This window comes from Amblyraja radiata, chromosome 5 (genome assembly GCF_010909765.2).
Source record: "Amblyraja radiata isolate CabotCenter1 chromosome 5, sAmbRad1.1.pri, whole genome shotgun sequence".
Lineage (NCBI taxonomy): Eukaryota > Metazoa > Chordata > Chondrichthyes > Rajiformes > Rajidae > Amblyraja > Amblyraja radiata.
Window position 1 is genome coordinate 82,000,203 of NC_045960.1, and position 25,277 is coordinate 82,025,479.

At 39.8% G+C, this 25,277-nt stretch overlaps 1 protein-coding gene across 2 annotated transcripts in view; it reads right to left on the minus strand.

Moving 5' to 3' along the window:
* Positions 1-25,277, minus strand: part of asap2 (ArfGAP with SH3 domain, ankyrin repeat and PH domain 2) — a 144,773-nt gene that overhangs the window by 50,373 nt on the left and 69,123 nt on the right. For both annotated transcript variants that reach the window (XM_033021619.1, XM_033021618.1), the window contains exons 3-9: positions 24,278-24,423; positions 23,472-23,546; positions 16,342-16,391; positions 13,823-13,952; positions 11,157-11,242; positions 9,776-9,851; positions 1,971-2,057 (exon numbers count right to left, since the gene is read on the minus strand). In XM_033021619.1, coding sequence (XP_032877510.1) covers positions 1,971-2,057; positions 9,776-9,851; positions 11,157-11,242; positions 13,823-13,952; positions 16,342-16,391; positions 23,472-23,546; positions 24,278-24,423 — 650 coding nt within the window. The remainder of the gene's footprint in view (positions 1-1,970; positions 2,058-9,775; positions 9,852-11,156; positions 11,243-13,822; positions 13,953-16,341; positions 16,392-23,471; positions 23,547-24,277; positions 24,424-25,277) is intronic.

The window sequence follows — 25,277 nt, forward strand, 5'->3', positions numbered from 1 at the left end:
AGAAGCATTTATTTGCCTTTATTTATTGGCCTCTGTACACAATTTCAGATTTGTGATATAAAAAAAAATCACATGTGGTTAAAGTGCACATTGTCAGATTTTATTAAAGGGTATTTTTATATATTTTGGTTTCATCATGTAGAAATTACAGCAGTGTTTATACATAGTTCCCCCATTTCAGGGCATCATAATGTTTGGGACACAACAATTTCATGTAAATGAAAGTAGTCATGTTTAATATTTTGTTGCATATCCTTTGCATGCAATGACTGCTTGAAGTCTATGATTCATGGACATCACCAGTTGCTGGGTGTCTTCTCTGGTGATGCTCTGCCAGGCCTGTATTGCAGCTATCTTTAGCTTATGCTTGTTTTGGGGGGTTGTCCCCTTCAGTTTTCTCTTCAGCATATAAAAGGCATGCTCAGTTGGGTTCAGATCAGGTGATTGACTTGGCCACTCAAGAATTGACAATTTTTTAGCTTTGAAAAACTCCTTTGTTGCTTTAGCAGTATGTTTGGGATCATTGTCTTGCTGTAGAATGAAACGCCAGCCAATGGGGTTTGAGGCATTTGTTTGAACCTGAGCAGATAGGATGTGTCTATGCATTTCAGAATTCATTATGCTACTACAATCAGCAGTTGTATCATCAATGAAGATAAGTAAGCCAGTACCTTCAGCAGCCATACATGCCCAGGCCATAACACCCCCACCACAGTGTTTCACACATAAGGTGGTATACTATGGATCCTGGGCAGTTCCTTCTTTCCTCCATACTTTGCTCTTGCCATCACTCTGATATAAGTTCATCTTCATCACATCTGTCCACAAGACCTTTTTCCAGAACTGTGGTTGCTCTTTTAAGTAATCCTTGGCCATCCTATTTTTACAGCTAACCGGTGGTTTGCATCTTGCAGTGTAGCCTCTGTATTTCTGTTCAAGTAGTCTTCTGCGGACAGTGGTCATTGACAAATCCAAACCTGAAGAGTGTTTCTGATCTGTCGGACAGGTGTTTTTTTTCTTTATTATAGAGATAATTCTTCTGTTGTCGGCTGTGGAGGTCTTCCCTGGCTTGCCAGTCCCTTTGTGATTTGTAAGCTCACCAGTGCTCTCTTTCTTCTTAATGATGTTACAAACAGTTGATTTTGGTAAGCCTAAGGTTTGGCTGTTGTCTCTAACAGTTTTATTCTTGTTTCTCAGTCTCATAACGGCTTCTTTGACTTTCATTGGCACAACTTTGGTGCTCATGTTGATAAACAGTAATAAAAGTTTCCAAAGGTGATGGAAAGACTGGAGGAGACTAGATGCTGAGAGCTCTCTTATACCTGCATGGAGACGGCAATTACACACCTGAGCAATTACAAACACCTGTGAAACCATGTGTCCCAAACATTATGGTGCCCTGAAATGGGGGGGACTATGTATAAACACAGCTGTAATTTCTACACGGTGAAACCAAAATGTATAAAAATATCCTTTAATAAAATCTGACAAAGTGCACTTTAACCACATGTGATTTTTTTTTATATCACAAATCTGAAATTGTGTACAGAGGCCAATAAATAAAGGCAAATAAATGCTTCTTCCCGCCCGCACCCCCCCCCCCCCACCCCCACATCACTGAAGAAGGGTCTCGACCCGAAACATCGCCTATTTGCTTCGCTCCATAGATGCTGCATCACTCGCTGAGTTTCTCCAGCGTTTTTGTCTATCTTTATTTTCCAGCATCTGCAGTTCCTTCTTAAATAAATAGATAAATGTGTCTTTTTCGCAAACATTATGGAGGGCACTGTAGATATTCTAATGCAGAAGACAGTTATGTACTATCAAAACATGATAGTTTCATTGCCCTGGATAAATATGCACACAAACCTGTTCTCCAAATGTAAAGAATAACGTGACAAAAAACACACAAAAACAAATGAACTTTGTTAATGGCACAACATGCACCAGCATCGTAAAAAACTGCTCACCTCTTTCTGTTCAACCTGAAGCCCTGCTTTTAGTACATCCCGAAGTTGAACAAGCTGTTTTCTTTCCTCATCCTGCACTTGCTTGATCTGGAAATAAAATTGACGTGGTTATTTTTCACAGAGCAAAAACATTTGCTGTACCCAACAGGAAAGTGCCTATTTTTCCCCAAAATGATGCACTTAGATATCTTTCAAAATCCCAAAACATTTCTGTAGTTTCATCAATTGAACAATAATTACAAAGGGAAAAAATTGCCTATTTCATAAAGGATTATTCCATAAAGCTTATTCAGACAAAAAGCCGTTCAAGAGAAAAGATGCAGAGTTTGAGTCAATCCCGGATTTGAGCCATTCCACTGCTCAGTGGAGCAGCAGCCAGAAAATAATTCAATGCATGACAACTTTTCTTTTTCCATCTAGCCTCCCTTCATTTCATCATTAACTTAGAGCACGTTCCATAAAGAATTTCACTCATGTGCCAAATTACCGAGATACTGTAATCTTTCACATAGGAATCATGTAAGAAATCTAAGGCTAAATGGTAAAAGGAAAACAAACTGCATAAGGATGAAAATTTTGTTGGGATTTGTGGGGTGTTCATTCCATAGAACTGCTGAAATAGATGAAGGAAATAAAATAAAATGGGACAATGATTGTTAAAAAAAAGAGCGACGTAGCAGGATTAACTGGAAAGCCACAAGGAACCAGTTCAAACAAAGGCTGAATGGTCTGCTTATATCTGCAACATTTTACCTTTCTTCATGTAATCTACCAGTAATGTAGAATTACCAAATTAATCTGATTTATTCAATTAGTCAATAAAAGAAAAAAATGAAAAGGATACATTGCAAAAGGTCAGCAACAGATAATCCTGAGGGTCTATATCTTAAACAGCCAGAGTCATTGTCACAGGATAAAAAATGAGATGGAGCTCTGATTAGTTTCACAGTGTTAGTTTGTTACACTCCAAAAGTGCAATCTTGAATTAATAAAATTATGTTCTGTCAATTTACATAATTGTACTCCAAGCTTAGAATACCCCTCAAAAATATAGCATTTATTAATTTCACCTTCTTGGGTTAATAGGAAGCTTTGAGCACATGCATGAATCTTTTTCTTCTGTCTACTTATCTCCCATAGCATACCATGCCTGTTTTGAGTTAAATGGCAAGCAAAGAATAACATGCCCTTCCTTACCCGAAAAAGCCTTCACTACATAGTCATCTGTAAGCAACCAAAGGAATATCACAGATGCTGGCCTGGGACAGAATGCTTATGTTGGCTTACTATTCTTCTGGCGAATTTGGAGGATTTTGTAGAGACAAGATGATGTTTTCCTCAACCATTCAATAGAATCATGGCTGATCTGAAGTTCTTATCAAATTCAATTTTATTATTATTTATTTGGTTTAATTTCATTTATTTAGTAACTAGTTATTTAGGATTTTTTTTTGCCCAACCCCTCAATTCTCACCTCAACAATCCAAAATTCCGTGGATCCTTATTTTAAATTAGATTCCCTCACGATGGAAAAAAAATCCTCTTGAAGCCGCTCAGAAATTATTGAAAATATATTTCAATAAGACTAGCTCTCAATCTTCTCCTATGTCTTATTTATGCATGTATAGCAGAGCTGTGGGGTCGGAGCAATTTTGGCGCTGCTGGAGTCGGAGTCGGTAAAAAAGTCCCGCTACAATTTTTGGCCCACCTTACTCACCATTATCTTGCGGTGTGCATTAGTAAGTTTCGTTCAGATTGATTACATATTTTACAAGTTATTGACATTTTAAACTTTACAAAAAACACTTTTGCACTTGCCCTGCCCGTCAGCTGCGTTCGACGTCACATTGGGATCCCAACGCGTCACAATGGTAATATGGCCGCCGGATCCGCACCTGCGCAGTTGGGGGAGGGTTGCCTGGCCCGCTATCCGCGTGAGCGGGGTTGGGGGTCGCCGGCCCCGGCGCAATTTTGAGATCATCGGCAGCCCCTGTGCAGTTGCCCCACCGCCATCATGAAATCCCCATTTTGACTGGCGTCACAATGGTGATCTCTGGAGTCACAACGGGGACCCGTCGGCCACACCTGCGCAGTTGGGGGAGGATTGCCGGGCCGGGATCGAAATTTAAACATCCAGCGTCGTGTATAAGTGAGTGCTACTTGAGGGAATATTGCGTTGGGGGAGAGGGACCTTTAATAAACCTGGCAGTCGTGCTCCCACTTGCTGACCGCACATGCGCAGTTGGGGGAAGCCTGTCAGCTGCGTCACAATTGAAAATGGTGCCGGTGACGTGGCAATAACGCAAAATGATGCCGTCTCTCTGCGCGTGCGCAGTGGGCCTGATATCCGCGCGTGCGGAATTTGAATAATAACTGAGTCTCCCCTGTGCAGTGGGCCCAGTATAAAGGAATATGGCACGGAAGATTAAGGAATATGCCTTAGGTAAGAGTTTTTCTACTTAAATTAGATTTAGAAAAGTGAATTCCAATACAGAATGTCCAGTTTTATTTTCCACAAATTTCAGAATGGTTCAGTCACAATTAACAATCTAAGACACAAACATAACTTTGAAATCAAGTCAGAATTTAGTGTTCAGGAGCACAAGTAACTGAAATGCCTTTATAAACACATAATTGGAACAAATAAAAGTTTGTGCACATATGTTAAAAAAAATGCCAAGTCTGGTTGAATCAAACTTTATTGCAAATCATTGGAGGTCAAGAAATAAATTGGCTTTTTTTTAAGATACAATTCCAATCAAAATGAAAACTATTTCAAAAACCAGTCTGGGCTATTTAGGGATGGCTTTGTCGTTTTCACATCGCCATTTTAATCTACTTCCCAACGGCAGTGGCCTACGCAGTTTGGTGGCATTTTGCGTTGGCAAAATAGGGCCCTCACTTGGTCTAGTATATTTAGACTAAATTGAACAGTCGAGACCACGGCATTCCCGTTTAAACGTGCGAAGGCTGCCTTTTGATGTTAAACTAATGGAATTTAAGCAAGATTTTCTTGGTGGTTTAAAAGAAGTAGAAAAATATGATTGCTCATCTAAGCTTACGGTACAAGAAGTCATCCCTGCTTATCCAGAAATAGTAAAATTGGCAGCTATGATAGTAACAGCCATACCACACACTCAGGTCAGCGTGGAGAGACTGTTCGCCGCACTGAAAATAATTAAATCAGATTTAAGGGCTTCAATGAAAGAGGATCTGGCAGAAGCAATTCTGTTCCTAAGGACGTTATTGATAAATTTTAGGTATGTACTTTTGTAGCAAACTTAACTACCTATGCATTTAGCTTTAATTTCTATTGCACTTGCGATTTTATTTGGTCATAATTTAGCCATTTAGCTCATGCCTGTGGCCTTGATTTAAGACATTTTGGAGTAATGCTTTTATAATTTTTATTTGTAATTTAATGTAATTTTTTTTTCTTTTATCTTAATGAATTAGGTTTATCTTAATGAATTAGGTTTTTTTCCCCCAAGAATAAACAATAAAAAAGCTAAAGTAATAATTCATCAGGGACATCACTGCTGTTCGAAATATCACTATCATCAAATAGAATGTCGTATTCTGAGCCATCTAACGCGTTAGAGGTCCCACATTTTTTAAAAGCTTTGACGACAATTTACAGTCTTAACGCGGTTCCACTCGCACACCTGAGCAATGGATGGCTTTTTCAAATGACCTGATTTTGTTAGGTCATGGTCTTTGCTCCTCATCCACTGATTCCATTCCTCTTTCATAAACAATTTAAAGGGTTTGTTGATGGATACATCCAAAGGCTGAAGTTGGCAAGTTAATCCACTGGGGATTACTGCAATTTTCGACCTCACTCTCTTTAGCCTTTCTTTAGTAGCCGTAGTTAGGTGAGCGCGAAACTGGTTCCACACAAGTAGGGATGGTTTTTTAAGAAGGCCGTGGCCAGACCTTATCCAACCATTGTTTCATTCCATCCCCATCCATCCATCCTTTTGGATGCACGTGGATAACAATCCCAGGTGGAATTTTGTCTTTTGGTATGGTTTTCCTCTTAAAAATAAGTAGTGGTGGTAATTTAGTCCCATCCGCACAACATGATAGCACTGCAGTGTAGTGGGTTTTCTCATGTCCAGGCGTTTTTATAGTTATGGATTTGGAGCCTTTGATATCCACTGTCCTATTTGATACCACATCAAACGTTAATGGCACCTCATCTACGTTTCCAATTTGTCCCATTTCATAGTCAGTCTCTTTTCTTGCATTGATTACGTAGCTATGAAATGCAATGATTTTGTTTTCATAATCTTCAAGCATCTTTTGAGCGATTCTCGTCTTAGTTCTCATTGAAAGTCCATTTATCTTCATAAATCTGTAGCACCAACATGACATGCCATAAAAATCATCCAGACCTTGTGCTGCTGTCCTCAACTTCGATTCGTTAATAATAGTCTTTGTTGATATTGACCTGCCCGCATTTCTCTCCTCAACTATCCAATTCTTAATTTCTTCCTCGAGTTCTGGCCACTTTGCTGCAGAACAATACAGGCTACGTTTGATTCTTATTGCAGGCTTCAACAGGTCCTCTTGCTTCCTCCAATAACTTATCATTTTCTCAGTTGGCAGTGGTCCAAAATGTCTCTCAGCAGCCCTGTTGCCATGTTCTTTTGCATATCCAAAAACCTGCAACTTGTAGCCAATGGTGTAAGAACGCTTTTTGTTTTGCAGATGCCATAATATGGGCAGTATTAAACAATTTACAGTGCTAAATAATTTACAGTTACATAATTTAAACATAATTTACAGTGCTCCTATCTAGACCAGGTGTTTGAAGTGGCAAAAATTGGATTTCTGTATTAAAACTCTTCCTATAGGCCAGGGGTGTCAAACTCACATCCAGTGGGCCACATACGGTCCGCGAAGGAGTCCGATCCGGCCCGATGCATTTTGCCCGTAACCTAAAATTAGTTTAAATTAGTTTGACACCCCTGCTATAGTAACCTTCGGCCTCCAAGACGCAGGTAATTTTAGGGTAATTTTTTCCCTAAAATCGGGCCTTATTTTAGGGTAAAAAATAGCATCTTCGACGCCGTGAAATGCGATAGCGTTATCAATCTGGATAAATTAAAATGATGTATACTTGCAATTAGTATTTTCTACTTTTGCACAACATTCCCCTTGCAATAAAGGCCAACATTTTATTTGCGTTTGATTACTCAGTGCCTCTGCAGGTTAATTCTGTTACACTTGAGGGCACCCAGAGCCCTGAGTGGAGCATCTTCCTTCAAATAATATTCTACTTTCTTATCTTCTCAACAAAATAGAGAATCTCATTCTCCATCTATCAAATTTTTACCTACTCACTTAACCCAGCTATATTCCTGTGATCATTTTTTTTTTGTCCTTCTTTCAATACGTTCTCTTCCCTACCTTTCCATTTTCATCAAGTTGAGCAACAATACAAGGGGTTTATTCTTCCAAGATTTGACAGAGGCTGTAAATATTTTAGGCCACCGCCCAAATCCTTACGACACCCCATTAGTTACAGCTTGCATTCCATACTCTGCCTTGATTCTATCCATGCTAATATATTACTTTCAATAGCAAGGGCTCATATTTTGCCCAATAACCTTCTACAAAAACGCCTTTGGCACTCCCAAAAAGCTATCTTCAACCTCCCCTTTATCCGCTCTCCCAGTAATACCATCAAACAATGTTAATAGATTTCCCTTTAGTAAAACCATGTTGATTTTGTTTCTTTGTATTATGGTTTTCTAAATGTCCTGCTACTACTTCCTAAGTAACGGCTCTCATTACAGCTGTGACACCATCTGGCCTGTAGCTATCTACTTGTCGCCCTTACTAAGCAGCAGTTATCATTTTTAGTTTTCCAAATTGCCGACATTTTTCTGGAATCAAGAGAATTTAGAAGATTTTGGAGAACCAAAGCACCCACTGTATTTGCAGCCATTTGTTTCTTAAAGACATTAAGAGATAAGGAATCCAGTAGACATCAGCTATTCGACTATTTTTCCACAGTCAATCATAGCGATAGTTAGCTGAGAATTGTATAAAAACACTGGAACAATAAATCATCTCCACGATCGCATACTGTGATACAGAAGTAACAATGAGAGGGTCGAATGCTGGACTGCTTCGTCACTGTTATGAAACCCCTTGCTTGCAGCTCAGAAGTTCTTTTCATTGCATTTTAGTTCGACTTCAGTTACGTTTAGGTCTAGTGAAAATAGTAGTAGGCCCCTCTCGGTCATGACTGACCATGGGTGATGCATCCTGGTCGGATGCAAGCCTGGGCGATGTCATATGGAAGACAAGCTGTTGCCCATGCAGCACGTCCCCCCTCTCCACGTCGCTAATCGATCCAAAGGAACAGCAGGGCTGTTACAGTTTGGCACCAGCGCCGTCGCATGAGCTGCCAGAGCGAGGTTGTAGACAACGACGAACTGCCTTAGGGGCTCCGACTCTGGATTTTCTTGAGGTTTACTCCTGGAGCTTTTTTCATGACTGGATATGGCCACAAGGCAGTGGAGGTTTTAAATCAGAGTTTTCCTTCTCCTAGATGGACCGCCTTCCCAGGCTGACAAGCCCCATCTGCCCGAATAGGGAATAGTGAGTAGTCTAGTGAAAACCTACTCAAGAAATGTAATATATTTTTCAGGTATTAAAAGACCTCAGCAGATCTGTTATTAAATTCTTAATAAAGTTTTTTTTAAATTATGGGTTAATAATTGGAAAGAAATTGATACTTAAATTTTGGAAAAATACAGCTATTCCAACTGTTAAAATGTGGATTAGGAATATGACGGACATAGCACGCCTTGAAGAAATGAGACTCCGACTAATAGATAAATATGACCAATTCTTAAGGAGTTGGTCCCCTTTTATCGACTTTTTGGAATCATGTGATGCAGCAGTACCGTAAAGATGACTGCTTTCAGGTCAGGTCGTGGATAGATTTACATCTCCGAATAAAGGTTTGAAAATTTCTCTTTTAAGGGTCTTTTGCTCCTATTTCTACTTTCCACTTTTTCTTTTCTTATACACACACTTTACGTTTTTCTATTTTCTACTATCTATTTTTCCTCTTTTTCTCTTCTCCAATTTTTTTTTCTTTCCCTTCTTCTTGTCTTTCTTATTTTCTTTTCAAAAACATAAAACTAGAGGTTGTACATAGAATGTATAATTACATTATGACATTGTTGGCACCTAAAATTAGGTCCCACTGTATTGTTTTGTATTGTACTAACTTCTAATAAAATAAAAATAAAATAAAAATAAAAATTATTTTGAATAACTCTCAGTTCAACCCACTATAAATTTCAGTCGCATAATTCATTTTATTTACATCGTTACTATCCTCCCTCTTCCCACCCCTAAATCCATACTTGTTGAGCAGCTCTAAATCCATACTTATTTAGAACCTGACATAAGAGAATTAGGTGTGTAAAATGCATATGCACTTGACTGTTTTTAAACCCATTAAGAGCAGACACAAATATCAGCCTTAGAGGGAAACGTAGCTAAACACGATCTGAAATTTAACAAGCACATTTTCCTGCAGTAGCTAATGTGTAACATTCATGAGCAGATTTCCTTCTGCCTTGTAGTCCAGTGCAATATCAAAAATTGGATCAAAATATTAGCCTAACATGGACCACCAGAATCAAACGAGCAAAAATCAGACCAAAGATTGTACAATTTTGTTTTGTTTTCTAATTTAACAGAAACCAGTATTAAGCATTCTTTCATTATGTGTGTAACGTATACAATGTACACTCGCAATAATAATTAAGACTTACAGCATGCAAATCTGTAGCCAGCTTTTCCATGGAGGGTTTTAAACTTTCTACAGCCTTCAAGCCATCCTGAAAAAAACTGATTCTAAACAGTTAAACTGGAATACAACATACAACTTAATAAAAACCTCTACCCATAGCAATGTCACTCACTGAACAAAATTAGATTTTAAAAAACAAATGCATCATAAATTCTACTACAGGTGCACAACCTTTTATCCGGAGTTCCGGAAACCGAAAAACTCTGAAAACCGGCCATTTTTCCCAGGATGTCGTCTGCACACCAAAGCTCGCGTTTGGCGCCAAACTTGACCCGAAACGACCCACGGTCAACCCAGGTCTGTACTACTGTAGCGGCTGCCTCCTCCCCGGAGACCGGGGAGACACTTAAACATCTGTAAATCATTGCTTAAATGTTAGTCAGTTAGTTTGGAGGGCTTTTATGTGAAAAAGGGGGGGGGGGGGGGGGGGTGGTGAAGGGGGAAACTTTAATTCTTAGTCCCCTACCTGGTCGGAGAGGCGGGGAGCGGTTAATGCCTTACCGGGTCGCCGTGCAGTAAGCTCCGTAGCGCTGTGGCCGCCGACTCCCAGCTGGGGCTGCGGGCATCCGGCCGCGGGCGGCGCCGGTTGTAGCTCCGACCCCGGCAACTCTACCCCTGGCTGCGCGGAGCTCCAAATCCAGCACCGCCCGCGGCCGGACGCCCGCAGCCCCAGCACCGCTGTGGCCGCCGACATGTTGTGTGTCGGCGGCCACAGCGCTCCGGTGCTTACCGCACGGCGACCCGGTAAGGCATTGCCCGCTCCCCGCTGGTATCCCAGCGCTGCGACGCCGCCGACTCCCAACATCGCGGAGCTGGGGCTGCGGGCGTCCGGCCGCGGGCGGCGCTGGATTTGGAGCGCCGCGCAGCCAGGGGTAGAGTTGCCGGGGTCGGAGCTCCAACCGGCGCCGCCCGCGGCCGGACGGAGCCCCCAGCTCCGCGATGTTGGGAGTCGGCGGCCACAGCGCTCCGGAGCTTACTGCACGGCGACCCGGTAAGGCATTGCCCGCTCCCAGCCTCTCCGACCAGGTAGGGGACTAAGAATTAAAGTTTCCCCCTTCACCCCCCACCCACCAACCACATAAAATCCTTCCAAACTAACTGACTAACATTTATGCAATGATTTACAATGATTTCCCCGGTCTCCGGGGAGGAGGCAGCCGCTCCAGACTTTTCAAGCCGCCCGCGCTACCTACCTAATCTACGCTAAAAATCTTCCATTCGGAAATCCGAAAAATTCCGAAATCCGACAAGTGTCTGGTCCCAAGGCTTTCGGATAAAAGGTTGTGCACCTGTAATAGAATTCAAAGCGTTACATAAAACAGGAAAAAAAATCAAAAACTTACTTGCATTGTGCATGGAAATATTTAATCAGGTTCTGCAGTAAATCGACGCCTTTCTTAATCTTGATCTCATTGACCTTAAGCAAATACTGTGAAAACAATTAATATTTTGAAACTCAAAAATCACTCTCCACTCAACATTTAAGAAAATATCCATTGAAATAACAATATTATTGAGAAGGGCATGAAACTGCAGAATGTGATGTAATTTTTAAGATTACCTACACAATCAACACAACAAAGTAAAAAATGGTAACAATTCATTCAAAATATTCACAAATAACATTTCTCGCAAATAAATATCCAGAGATTTAATATACTGCACTTCAAACCATGCCAAATCTCAATTTAAATAGCCAATGTAGCATCTACACCAGTCCATATAGTCTACTGCACCCACTGGGATGCGGTAATATACTGGCAAATTTATCCAATGGATGGGGAAATTAAACATTAGCTCAATTACTTCATTAAGTGAACCAAAATATTGAACATTACATGGTTTTACAAAGGCAGCCCCAGATAGATCTCCATCGCATCGGTAGCCTGTGTGCTGACTATCAGGAAAATAAGATTAGAGAAAGAACCCAAACAGGCTTCAAGCCAGATTTGACATCACATGATTACAGTTCATCCAGGATCTCAAATAAACTTTGCCAACTGATTCTCATCGTCTGTAATCCCTCACGTATCCAAAAATGAAACCGACCTTAAGTATACTCAGCAATGACAAAATATGAAACAATAAATTCAAATAGTTTGAAGACATATCCTCTCTTTTCAGTCCTAAACTTACAAATGGCCAATGCTTTTTTCCAAAGACTATACTCCATAGTTTCACCATCTCTGGATTAGAGGACAAGCTTTTCAGCATCTCAGAATATTTTATATCATAATGAAAACCACCTCTCATTCTTCTAAATTCATGTAATTAGTAATTATATGAGGATATTAACCGTACCAATTTTTTTTGCATAGACAATTAACTTCATCCAAGAATGTATCTAGTTAATTTAAATTGCACTGACCCCAGTATTGTCTGCTGCTTGGAACCTCATACTTAAATGAACTCTCATGCAATGACCATTGAATTCTTCAATTTTAAATAACACCCCGCGTCTTCCCTCTCTCTTTCCTGTGCCACCCCCTACCCTGGTGCACATTTATTTCTCCCATTATCCCGCCTTCCCCTCTTCCTCTGTCGCTTTCCACCTATATGCCTCAGTCTTGCATTACATTGCACTTCTCTTCTCTCCTTATCCGACAACCTTTTGTCTCCTTTTCATCTCTAGCCTTTGTCCACCCCTGCCAATCAAAACCCGCTCACCAGTATCCACCCATCACTTGCCAGGCTTTATCTCATTCCCATCTCTTTTCCAGCTTTCTCTTCCCCTACTACAATCTGATCCTGAAACTATCCATTCCTTCCATAATTGCTGCCTGACCCGCTGAGTTACACCAGCGGTTTGTTTTACTCAAGATTTCAGCATCTATAATTCCTAGCATCACCAAGACCAGTATGTATTCTGTCTTCCACAATAAAGATATTTGCAAAATACTTGTTAAATGCCTCGGCCATTATTTAATTGTATATGATAAATTTCTCCTGCTTTTGAGTCTATGGCACCAGTACGTGCTTTTGCTGCTCTTTCTTTTTCAAATAGTTTCGAAAACCTCAAGGGCTTAAGAAAATCTCAGGATACCCCATGCAAGGTCCAACAGGAAATGACAACTGGAAGAAATCTGCAATGTGGTCCAACATTTCTAACTGCTCAAGGAAAAATCAATAAAAGGAGAGAAAAGAAAAGATAAACCTACAGTTATTAAGCAGGCCATTCAGAACTACAGTGACTGAATACCTTATACCTGATGCAGCAGTTTTGAATTGTTTCCACAGTTGTAAGGTGGTCAATCAGCAAGTCAAAATAACCAAATAATCCATTTTTATTGACACTGGGTTAAGAGATAAGAATTGGCAATGGCAACAGATTTTTCATGGGATCTCTTTCTTCTATCAAGGCAGCAGATGGTTTCCTTTGGTTTATGTTTACATTAAAATATTTTGCAGCCAACATTACAGTACAATCTCAGTATCACTTTAAAATGCTGAACTGAAGGTTAACTTCGGATCACATATCTTTCTGATTCAGAAGCATACGTGCCACCACTAAGCTATTGTAGATTTTCAAATTAGTTCTAATTTAGTTTAGTTCATTTCAAAAATGAAACCGCGGAGATCATTAAATTGGCTTCACCCAATCCACATTAAGCAGTGATACATTGGTTTGCATTTTTTCTGTCCATGAATGGATAAACTACTTTGGACATACTGTCCATGGCTACAATTTTGATAATGTGTTTATAGTCAACTTTTATACCGAACATGTAATCAGATATATTATGAGAGATCTAACATTATTATAATGTTTAGGCCGAGGATGTTAGGGAGAATTTTTTGCTGGAGCTCCTAGCATCTGCAGTTCCTTATGTCTCGACATGCACATACAACCAACCCTCAAATTGAGAAATCTTTTAATCAACGCTTACTTTACCAAATATAAACTCTTGAAAAGCAATGACTAGAAAAAAGAAACATGGGTAGTGATGTTCAACCATGGTTAAACAAATAATTACATAATTGGTACATCCTGGACGTGAGTATTAATTACCTCGCACATCTGTAATTGAAACAATCTCCGTTCTTTCTCCATTTCCTCAGCGATTTCCGCTCCACTTATTTCTGTTCGGATCATACCATGCTGTTTGGCATGTTCCTTTTTCTCCTTTTCAATTTTTGTACTGCAAATGAAAAATAACAAACATTGTATCAGTCACAAGTTCACAGTTATTCCATTTAAGATCATAAGAAAAGGAGTACACCATACATCCCCTCATGGGTGCTCTGCTATTCCACGGATGATAGTTGATTTGATCTTAGTCTCAACTCTACAGTCCTGTCCGTCTCTGTAACTATTGATTATAGTCCAAAAATGTATCTCAGCCACCAATTGCTTCCTGGGGTGGAAAATTCTGAAGATCCACCAGCTCGCAAGTGAAAATATTCCTCTTCTTCACTGTCTTAAATGGGTGGCTGCTAATTATGAACCTACATCTCCTCGTTCTATATTCCGCAAGGAGGAGAAACATCCTCCTCTACCCTGTTAAGCCTTCACAGAATATTATAGATTCCTCCTGCTCTCCAGCCACATTTCCTTTCCCAAGTCAAAGTCATAAAACTACTGTATCATGTACATTTTTAAATCTATGGAATGTACAAAGTATTCCAACGTACAATGGAACAATTATTTGCGGGGTATCCTTGTGCCATCATTGTCGACGACATTCTCGTTGCTGGATGCGACATGGCTTGCACATGATGCCAATTTTTAAAAAGTACTGGACCGTGCAAAAACATCCACCTCAAGCTCAACCCTCTGAAGTGCAGATTCCGCGTCAAGGAGGTCCAGAATGTCACCAGTGACGGCCTCAGACCTGACCACTCCAAGATATCAACGAGATGTCAGTTCCCCCTGACATGATAAGTTTGTAGAGATTCCTGGGAATGGTTAACTACTTGGGGAAATTCATTCCCAACCTCAGCTAAATATCTGCCCCCCTACGACAACTGACTCACAAGGACACTGCATGGTCTTGGTACCCACAACACCAGAGGGCTTTCGAAATCCTTAAATTACAATTGTCCAGTTCCCCTACCCTCGCTTATATCGATTTAAACCTACCGGTGACACTCACGTGTGATGCCTCCCAATATGGACTTGGAGATGCTTGCCTCCCAATATGGACTTGGAGATTCAAGGACTTAATTTTTGGGACGTCAGTGGTTGTTGAAACAGACCACTAACCGTTGGTCACCATTCTGAACAAACCCATTCATGCTGCTCCTGCTCGCCTGTAAAGGATGATGATGCAGCTACAGTTTCGAGTTCACCCTCGTCTACAAAAGGGGCAAGGACATGCATCTGGCTGACACGCTATCAAGAGCCCCACAAACAACTTGCAAACACAAGCCGTCTGAAAATGACCAGTTCACAGTAATGATGGTGTTGTACGTATCTGCAGAATGCCTAAGCGACCTGGCAGAGCACACGGCTGCGAATACAACTTTACGGCTACTGACTTCCGGCGTGGCTGTCCGGACAAACAATATCGCACTCCACTTCCTATTCGCCCATACAACTCCGCGCCAAACTGGTGCTGCAGGACGGTGTCATAATCAAGGGTCACAAAGCAGTCATCCCAGCTGCCCTACAGGGAAAATATTTTGATGCCGTCCACAGGGGTAACCCCGGCATGGAAGCAACCATACTCCGAGCAAAGTGCATGTTTTTCTGGCCCGGAATGACCGAATTACTGCGCTAGAAATTCGAAATCTTCAAGCCTGCACTATCTGCAACAGCCTGATGCCACACCAACAGAAGCAGCCCCTGCTCTCACAGCCTGTTCCTCCTCTGCCTTGGACCACGCTTGCTACTGACATATTCGAGTGGCGTGGCAAACAGTATCTGGTTCTCGTTGACTCGTATTTGGGCTGGTTCGAAATCTACCTGCTCCAAAGCACAACATCCGCTGCAGTAATCCAAAAGCTGGCACGCCATTGCGCCGTACACGGTGCCCCCGCACGCCTCTTATCAGATAACGGCAGTCAGTTCACTAGCCAGTGTTTTAAAAACTTTGCTCAACAATGGGATTTTCCCCATGTCACCAGCAGTCCAGAATTCCCACAATCAAACGGACTTGTAGATCGGGCTGTCCGGAGCACCAAGCAATTGATGGGGGCACTCACACCTTGCTAAATCCGATATCTACCTGGACCTGCTCAACCTGAGAAACATCGCCCATGACCCAATACTGAAGTCTCCTGCCCAAGGCCTGATGTCACGACAGACCCGTACTGCACTGCCTGTGCCCCAACAACTACTGTAACCACAAGTTTGTTCACCGCTTGTCATCCAGAAACAACTCCAACTAAAACGCGTTACCCAAAAGCGATGTTTTGATACGCAACACCATGGTTCCTCAATTGCATGTACTTGTTTTACAAACAGAAAACCTGGACAATATATGTTCCATTTCCTGAAAAATAAAATGCCTATTTGTATTGCTTATTTCAGAGTAAAAGTCAGCTGTCCATATATCCCACTTACTTCTGATATAAAAAAAGACTTACACTTTGGTTTCATAGTCCTTCCAGGCTTTATCGAAAGGCTTCTTAAGATCCTATAGATAAAAGCAGTAAGATGTTTGAATAAGATTTCTATTTTCTTACAGTGCATAAATTTTGATTGTTACAAAGTAACAAAAATATTTTTTTTTCAACAGGGCATGCAATATTTTCACACTACAAATATCTCAACATATTTGGGATCAGACAAAATAAAGTAAACATTCTGCAAAAAGTAAAATATAACTAACTTGATTGTCTCACTAACTTGAGTTTGAGGTGGCAACAAAGAAGGTTGTTGAAGGCAGGGCAGTGGATGCAGAGTACATGTATTTTCGTAACGTTTTTGATAGATAGGATGATTCCGATTAGAATGTACAGCATTCCAGATTCAGAACTGGCTTATTCTAGAAAACAATATTCTGACTGAAGGTCTGTGACCATTGAACTTCCTCAGGGATCTGCGTTGGGACCTCTGCTGTTTGTGATATAATGTATATAAATGTAGATAGGCTGGTAAGCAAGTTAGCTGATGACACCAATAGTGGAGGTGTCACAGTGAGAAATGCCGTCAGAAAATAAAGCAGGATTATAGATCAGCTGCAGAAATGGGTGGAGAAATGGCATAGAGTTTAACCCAAGCAAGTGTGAGGTGTTGCCCATCGGAGGTTGAAAGTAAGGAGTATACAGTTAACGGCAAAACCTTTAATAGCATTGATGTTCGGGGGAATCTAGGAGTCCAAGTTCATAGCTCACTAAAGGTTGTAGCACAAGTAGAGGGGGTGGCAAAGGTGATATATGGTATGCTGGAAATAAAAAGAACAGCAGATGCTGTTTTATACCAAAGATAGGCACAAAATGCTGGAGTAACTCAGCAAATCAGGCAGCATCTCTGGAGAAAATAGACAGGTAATGTTTTGGGTAGGGATAATTTTCCACAAGAGTCAGGAAATTATGATACACTGTATAGGATTTTGGTAAGCCGTATTTGGAGTATTGCGTGCAATTCTGGATGCCCCATTACAGGAAAGATGTGGAGGCTTTGGAGATGGTGTAGATGAGGTTTATCAGAATGCTGCCTGGATTAGAGGAACTCAGCTACAGGAGCTGTTGGATAGACATGGATTGTTTTCTCAGTAACATCAGTGGTTGATAGAAGTATATAAAAATATGAGGCACCAAGAGAGGGTAGTCAGGGTGAAAATGTCCAACACTAGAGAGCATAGCTGTAAGGTGAGATGGAGAAAGTTTAATAGAGATGTGTGGGACTAGTCTATTTACACAGAGGTAGTGGGGACTGGATTGCATTACCAGGGTGGTGGTGGAGGCAGATATGATAGTGGTATTTAAGAGACTTTTAGATAGGCACATGGAAGTGCAATAGATAGAAGGTAGACAAAAGTGCTGGAGAAACTCAGTGGGTGCAGCAGCATCTATGGAGCGAAGGAAATAGGCAACGTTTCGGGCCGAAACTCTTCTTCAGGCTGATAGATAGATATGGATGAGATTGTTTTAACCAGGCATCATGCTCGGCACAAACATTGTGGGCCAATAGGCCTGTTCCTGTGCTGTACTGTTCTATACACACTGTTATTCTCAATCAACCAATATATGCATGCAGCACATTCAATTTTCCACAAATTATTTTTAATTACACAAGCAATTAGAGTTTAAGGTTTAAATAACAGTATATAAGTTGCTTCAAGAAAGACAAACTTGAAGAGGACTTATGGAATCTACAAGGGGATATAAATAGATTGTTGGGGCAAAGATATGGAGCATAATGTAAGGAAATATTAAATTGACCATTGGTCAGTAAAGATTTAAAAAAATCTAAATAACGATGGATTACAGAGCACTGAGATTCAGTGATATTAGAAGCCTAGCCCATAATTTACCCAATGTTAGTTTGTTTGCAGGTACATTAAGTAATTGTAAAAATTAACATATTGTTATCACTTATTGTTCAAGGAATTAAACATAAAATTGTGTGTAGGGAGGGGAGTGGGGAAAGAGACACTTCAATAGGAAATTTGTGACACCATATCTGGAGAATGGCATACTATGTTTATCTCTTTATCTAAACCAGTAAGCTAGAATGCTAATTCAGTTAGAGCTGGTTTACTAAACAAGCAACTGGAATAACTGAAATTTGTCTCAAGAAGAAAGGTTGAACAGGCTAGGTTTGTTTCTTACAGTCAAAGAGAGGTGATGTTCGAAACACAAAATCTCCTAGGATCTTGATAGGATGGATGTGAACAAGATGGTCCATTTAAACTAAAGTAAATTAAAATTTTGTGGTAGAAACTAGTAGTCACGGTTTAAAAATAACGAGTCACCCACTTAAAATAGGGATGAGATTTTTTCTCTTGGTGGATTTTAAGTCATTGGAATCCCCTTTCTCAAAAGGCAGTGTTTGAATATTCTGAAGGCTGAGATAGACAGCTACTTCTTAACCAAGTGGGTGAAGATACCATGGGTAGATAAGGATGCTGAGTTGAAGTTACACTCACATTATTGATGATCTTATTACACAGTAGACCAAGCTTGAGGGCGATATCTTCTACTAATAAATGTATGCTACAAAAAGCAGTTTATGGGATGCTTGATGATAGCATTCAGACAAAAATAGCTGCAAAATGCTGATCATTGTCAATTTAAATATTCCACATTTAGCTGTGCCATGTAAAATTTTACACCATTTAACAACTGCCATTTTTGTCTTAATGGTACATTTGCAACTACAATAATTACCCGTGAACTACCTTCACGGACAATTGATAATATATGGCCGGGTCTATATAATCAATCAAGGATATTAAGGTATTGAAACGTAATTTACAACAAAGCACATCATCAATCCTACAAAATGCCCATTTTAAAACCTGGTTGTTAAATCGGTCAAATAAATTTGTTACTTTTATTTTTCAATAATCACGATATATTGCTAAATCATAGTGTTAGATTGTTACTAATTAATCAGTTACAAATAATCCTTCCCACACAAAGACAGAGAAGGCAACCCAATATCATTAATGATTCATTAGACTTTCTATTCAGTTACATTAACATAATGCATTTTAATTAATCAGCTTCATATCTGTGTATATAATTTACGTTAAAAATTCGACCCAATAATTAGTGGGTTGCTGAGAAAATGCTTTATTGCAAATAGAAAAGTTGCATGATTGATCAACCTCTTATGACCAAGGAAGAAAACCACACAGGAATTCAAACCAATGTGTGCATCAAACTAGGAGTAGGAGTAGGCAACTCGGCCCTTTAAAGCCTAACTCTGCAATTCGTCAAGGTCATGGTTCATTTTGACCTAGTCCCTAGACCTACATGCTTTTTATTACACGTGTGAAGCCTGTCTAATCTTTCTTCATTAGACAACCCGCCCACTCCACACATTAGTTTGGCGAACCTCTGTACCGTTATACCTACAGGCTAACCTTTTACAAATCATGGACAAGAACATGAAGACCTTAGAAAACTGCAAGCTCTGATCATTTAGATAATATGCTTCTTTATTATTTTTCCTGACAAAGTGGATGATCCCACAATTTCCCACATTAATCTATTTGCGAGGCCATAGGCATAAAATTAAACTATCCACATCTCTTTGCATCCTCGTTTTGATCAACTTTTCTACTTGTTTTTGAATTATCAGCATATTTACCATAGGCAATTACTCCAAATCTTAAAAAAAAGGTTGAAGTCCCACCATTGATCCCTCTGACACACCAAATGTTACAGCTTATCAACCACAAAAAAAGCAACCATTTATGCCTGATCTCCGTTCCCTGTTTGCCATTCATTATTTTATTAGTGCCAAAACATGATCTCCCATCTATTCACCTTTTTTTTTCCACAATAACCTTTGTCGTGTCAACTTATAAAATGTCTCTGGACATCTCGGAACAGTATTTCCAGCAGTTCACTTTTATTCACATCACATTCCGATTAATAAATAATTCTCTCTCTTTTTTATATATTATACTCCTTGCAACATTAGAGGAACCCACTTGCCCATTATGTCTATGCTAGATTGATCCCTGGGATGGTGGGACTGTCATGAGGAAAGATTGAAAAGATTAGGCTTGTATTCACTGGAGTTTAGAAGGATGAGGGGGATCTTATAGAAACATGTAAAATTATAAAAGGACTGGACAAGCTAGATGCAGGAAAAATGTTCCCAATGTTGGGCGAGTCCAGAATCAGAGGCCACAGTCTTAGAATAAAGGGGAGGCCATTTAAGACTGATGTGAGAAAAAACTTTTTCACCCAGAGGGTTGTGAATTTGTGGAATTCCCTGCCACAGAGGGCAGTGTAGGCCAAATCACTGGATGGATTTAAGATAGAACTCTAGGGGCTGGGGATCATGGGGAGAAGGCAGGCACGGGTTATTGATTGGGGGACGATCAGCCATGATCACAATGAATGGCGGTGCTGGCTCAAAGAGCCGAATGGCCTCCTCCTGCACCTATTTTCTATGTTTCTATGTTTAGCCATCTAAACAATCCTACCTTCCATTTAGTTTCCCAAAATTATGCTGTCTGATTACTTTTAATTTTTCTATGTTCACTGCTATAATATCGTTAAGGATAGCTTTTAACATTTTCCCTTCTACAGAGATTAATTTTACTGGCCTGTGGTTTCCTGCTTTCAGTCTCCCTTCCATCTTGCTAGTATCCAATCTAATCTAAACATTGGCAAATCTGGCAAATTCTGGAAAGTTAAATCAATGCAATAACCATTTCAATGGCAACTTATTTTAAGACCCAAGAATGAAACCGGTCATGTTTATACATTTCCTGAGTTACTTGTGCACAATATTCGTAGAGGAATTGAACAAAATACTTGATGGTGAATCTCCCTATTTGCCACAATTCCACAGCTTTCCTTAGAACGCTCATTTCGTCAAATCTTTTCGTTGTTCAATATTTATAGAAACTCCTCCCCATCTGATTTATATTTCTGGGGAGATTTGTTGTCTACAATGATTATTCTCCTTCCTTGCCCTCTCCCTGCATCATCTTAAACCTATATCCTCTGGTCACAGACACCACTACCATGGGGCAAAAGTTTTATTCCATTTATCATATCTCACATAATTTTATATATCAAGTCCCCACTCGGCTTTCTATGCTCCAAGGAAAATAAATCCAGTCTATCAAGTCTCTCCTCATAAATAAAACATTTAATCTCAGGCATAATTGTGGTAAATCTCCTCTGCACCCTCTCCAGTGCAATCACATCCCTCCCATACGTAGTGTGGGGACTAGAACGGCATGCAGTATTTCCAGCTATGGTTGTACTAACATTTTATAAGGTTGAAACAAGACTTCACTGCTTTAACAAAAAGCCACCAAGTTCCAACCCGGAATTTCTCCCATCCATGTTCTTCAGAGGTGCTGCTTGTCCTGCTGAGTTACTCTAGCACTTTGTGTCTTTTTGTGCAAACCAGCATCTGCAATTCCCTATTTCTACTCATCAGTGGTGCAGATAATTCTGGAGTAGAGTGGTTTGGTACTACAGCTGGAATGCTACCTAGCTGAATAACTAGGTAGAATGCTACCTTTGCTGAATCTAACGCTGTCTGCAGTCTCTATGTCATGTGGAGTGAAACAAAGTAGCTGAGAATGAGCTTCTGCAATGATGACATCTCAAGAGGAAGCCAAGACAGATCGCCTATTCAGAACTTTTGAATGAACATAAATATGAATTCTTCAGCATTTTATCTAACACTCAAATGATGAATCTATCAGTCTTTGACATTAGGGATGTACATGGAGCTTCCTCCCTCTCTGATTAGCTGTTAACTTGTCTATCACCATTCACAATGGTACGATGGTAGGACTGCAAGACCTTGATCCCATCCACTAATTGAGAGATGTGCTTGCCGTTCAGCTTACATGAAGTTCAGTATTGCTGCTTCATTATACTGGTATCTTGTCGCACCGATGCTGTACCCAGCAGGCCCTTCTGCACTTCTCACAGAACTGTTTCCTTGAAATGGTGTTCTCTCCGTTGTTATAATGTTAAATATGTTAATAAACATAGAAAACAATGTAGATAGACTCAAAATGCTGGAGTAACACATTGAGACAGGTAGCATCTCTGGAAAGAAGGAATGGGTGACTTTTGGGGTCGAGACCCTTCTTCAGACTGCAATCTGAAAGAGTCTTGATCCAAAACATCACCCATTCCTTCTGTCCAGAGATGCTGCCCGACCCACTGTTTTACTACAGCATTTCGTGTCTTACTTCAGTGTAAGCCAGCATCTGCAGTACCTTCCTACTATTGCAGCTCCCAGTGGGTCAAAGTTATTTACTTTTTCTTGTTGGAAGAAATCCTTAAAAAAAAACCCGATTCACTTCAACTTTGCTGTTTGTCACCACTATATGAACAGTAAAATAATGATGGCTAAACTGCTTTCCTATTTCAGCTCTTTATTTAGCTAGCTGTGAATGTGGAATTGCCAGACGCAAAGAGTGGTTGAGGTAAAAAGCACAGGAGTATTTCTAGCAAGTTGGTACACAATTTCACTGAATGCCAGAACGCATCTGAGGGAATCTACAGATTAATCCTGTTTCTACGTTACAAAAGGCAAGGTGGAATAACGAAGGAGGTGGCTCATGTTGATCACCAACACTGACATGGAAGGTTACAACAATGTAATTGAGAAAATGGTGCGATTCAATATCCTTCATATCCAGTGCGAACATTTACCGATTCTGCCAAGATTTTTGATGGTAGTTTCAGTTCAGTTTATTGTCACTTGTGCAGGTACAGGGAAAATCTTTTGTTGCGTGCTAACCAGTCGGCAGAAAGATAATACATAATTACAATGATCCATTTACAGTGTATAGATACATGATAAGGGAATAACATTTAGTGCAAGGTAAAGCCAGGAAAGTCCGATCAAGGATAGTCTGAGGGTCATCAAAGAGGCACATAATGTAAAAGTGCAATAGCATGCAGAATATTATTCTGATTTGTCTTAACATTTACTGGCCCACAGATTATTGCTACAACAGTGAAACAAATGATTTTATCTAATAGTTTGTGCAAATCTTCAAAGTGGTATCCATGAGAGTCATTTAAAAAGTTATAAAGTACTATAAACTTACCCCTTTAACTCCTTTTAGGTCTCCTTTTAATAAGCTGTCCAGAGGAAAAGTGATGATATTGTTCATATTCTGAATCTGCATTGTGATAAATAACCAATTTATTTGCTAATTCTGCAATTATTGCAATTATTTGCAAATTCTCTAAACAATCTATTTAACAGTGTATGTATGCAAATGATACAACGATAGGCGACATCTAACTGTAGAAAGTTACATGGAATTGTGCAGGATAAAGGAAAAACCGCTGTTGAACTCCCCCCCCCCCCCCCCCCCCGATTTAAAGTACACAACCTTTCCTCACATTTTAAAAAATTGTTCACCGTCTGATTTGTATAATTGTCTACTAATTGAAGTATGCAGCTATAGGCACTAGAAAATGATTTGTAATGATCTTCCATCTTTGGAAGGTTTAGCTAAAAAACTAGATAAAACAATTATTTGAAACCATTAATTATCTTTCTATAAACTAGTCAGCGTCAGTTGGTGCCACTCGGAATATAAATATATCAAAACAGGAATCACTATTTGGCCTCACTGGTGATATTATTTTGAAGTTGAGATTCTTGAGACACTTGAGACTCCTGTTTTTTTTTCAATCAAAGCCACAATCGATTTGATATGGACCTAGGACTATTTTGTAGTAGTTATCTTAAAGACTCTACTATAGTTTCAGTGATCAATACACACATTATATATACACTATTTTATAATTATAAATAAGGAAAACAATTTGCATCACTTAAACTATACACAAGTTTCTTTTGACAAAAATGTATCTGCATAGAGGCACAGGTTTAAAGTCTTACCAGGTTTTTGAAAAGTGCAGTTAACTCTTTAGTAAAGACTGCAAACTTCAAAAAAGCGGTGCCAAGATCAGGATCGTCACGGCAGACACAGTTACCACCAAATTTCTCCAATGCCTGCGTGTACTGTTCTTCATTTTCCACATGCCCTGTTGCAAATGGAAAATAGTTCATGAAACACAAATTTCCATTCACAATATGACTACAACCATGACTACATGAGCTAAAGGGAGGAGGTCTGTGGTAGGGTAGGATGAAAATCTGCAAAATAATTTAAGGACAGCAAAGATTCAGGGGGAGATTAGGTGCAGAGGGTAGGAAGTGACGAAGAAGGCAACGATCAAGGACACCAGTGCCTCTGCTCGTGTGCATTGTACGTATTGAGCACACCTTCAGATTTTTAGTTATGTTTGTAGTAATGGAGCACTTTTGGTCCAAAATATTTTTTCCTTACATGGGAATGACTAGTAAAAGAGAGTAGTCATCAATGTACTAATTTAGTAGTTAATATATCTCTCACATTGAAGTATTTCTGCTAACAAAGCCTACCAATTGGATATTAGTGAGGATCACTGATTTAGATGAGGAACATGGAATATAATGAAATGCAAAGATAAATCAATTACATCTGATTGGTAGGTACTTTAACTCATTTGGAAGACTTCCTTGCATTTCTCTTTTATTTCAGATTTCCACTTATTTGAAAATGAGTTAACAGTTTGGCAAAATAGAGAGAAAAACATCAATCAAAATTTCGTAAAGAAACATATCTAATTAGAAATCTTCTGATTTATTATATTACACCTTTTTAAATGTGTTACTAATTTAAAAGATAGGGCTCAACCTTTCTGAAGAAGGGTCTCGACCCGAAACATCACCTATTCCTTCTCTCCATAGATTCTGCCTCACCCGCTGAGTTTCTCGAGCATTTTTGTCTACCTTTGACTTTTCCAGCATCTGCAGTTCTTTCTTAAACCCAGAAGATCGCTCATTTTACAACAAC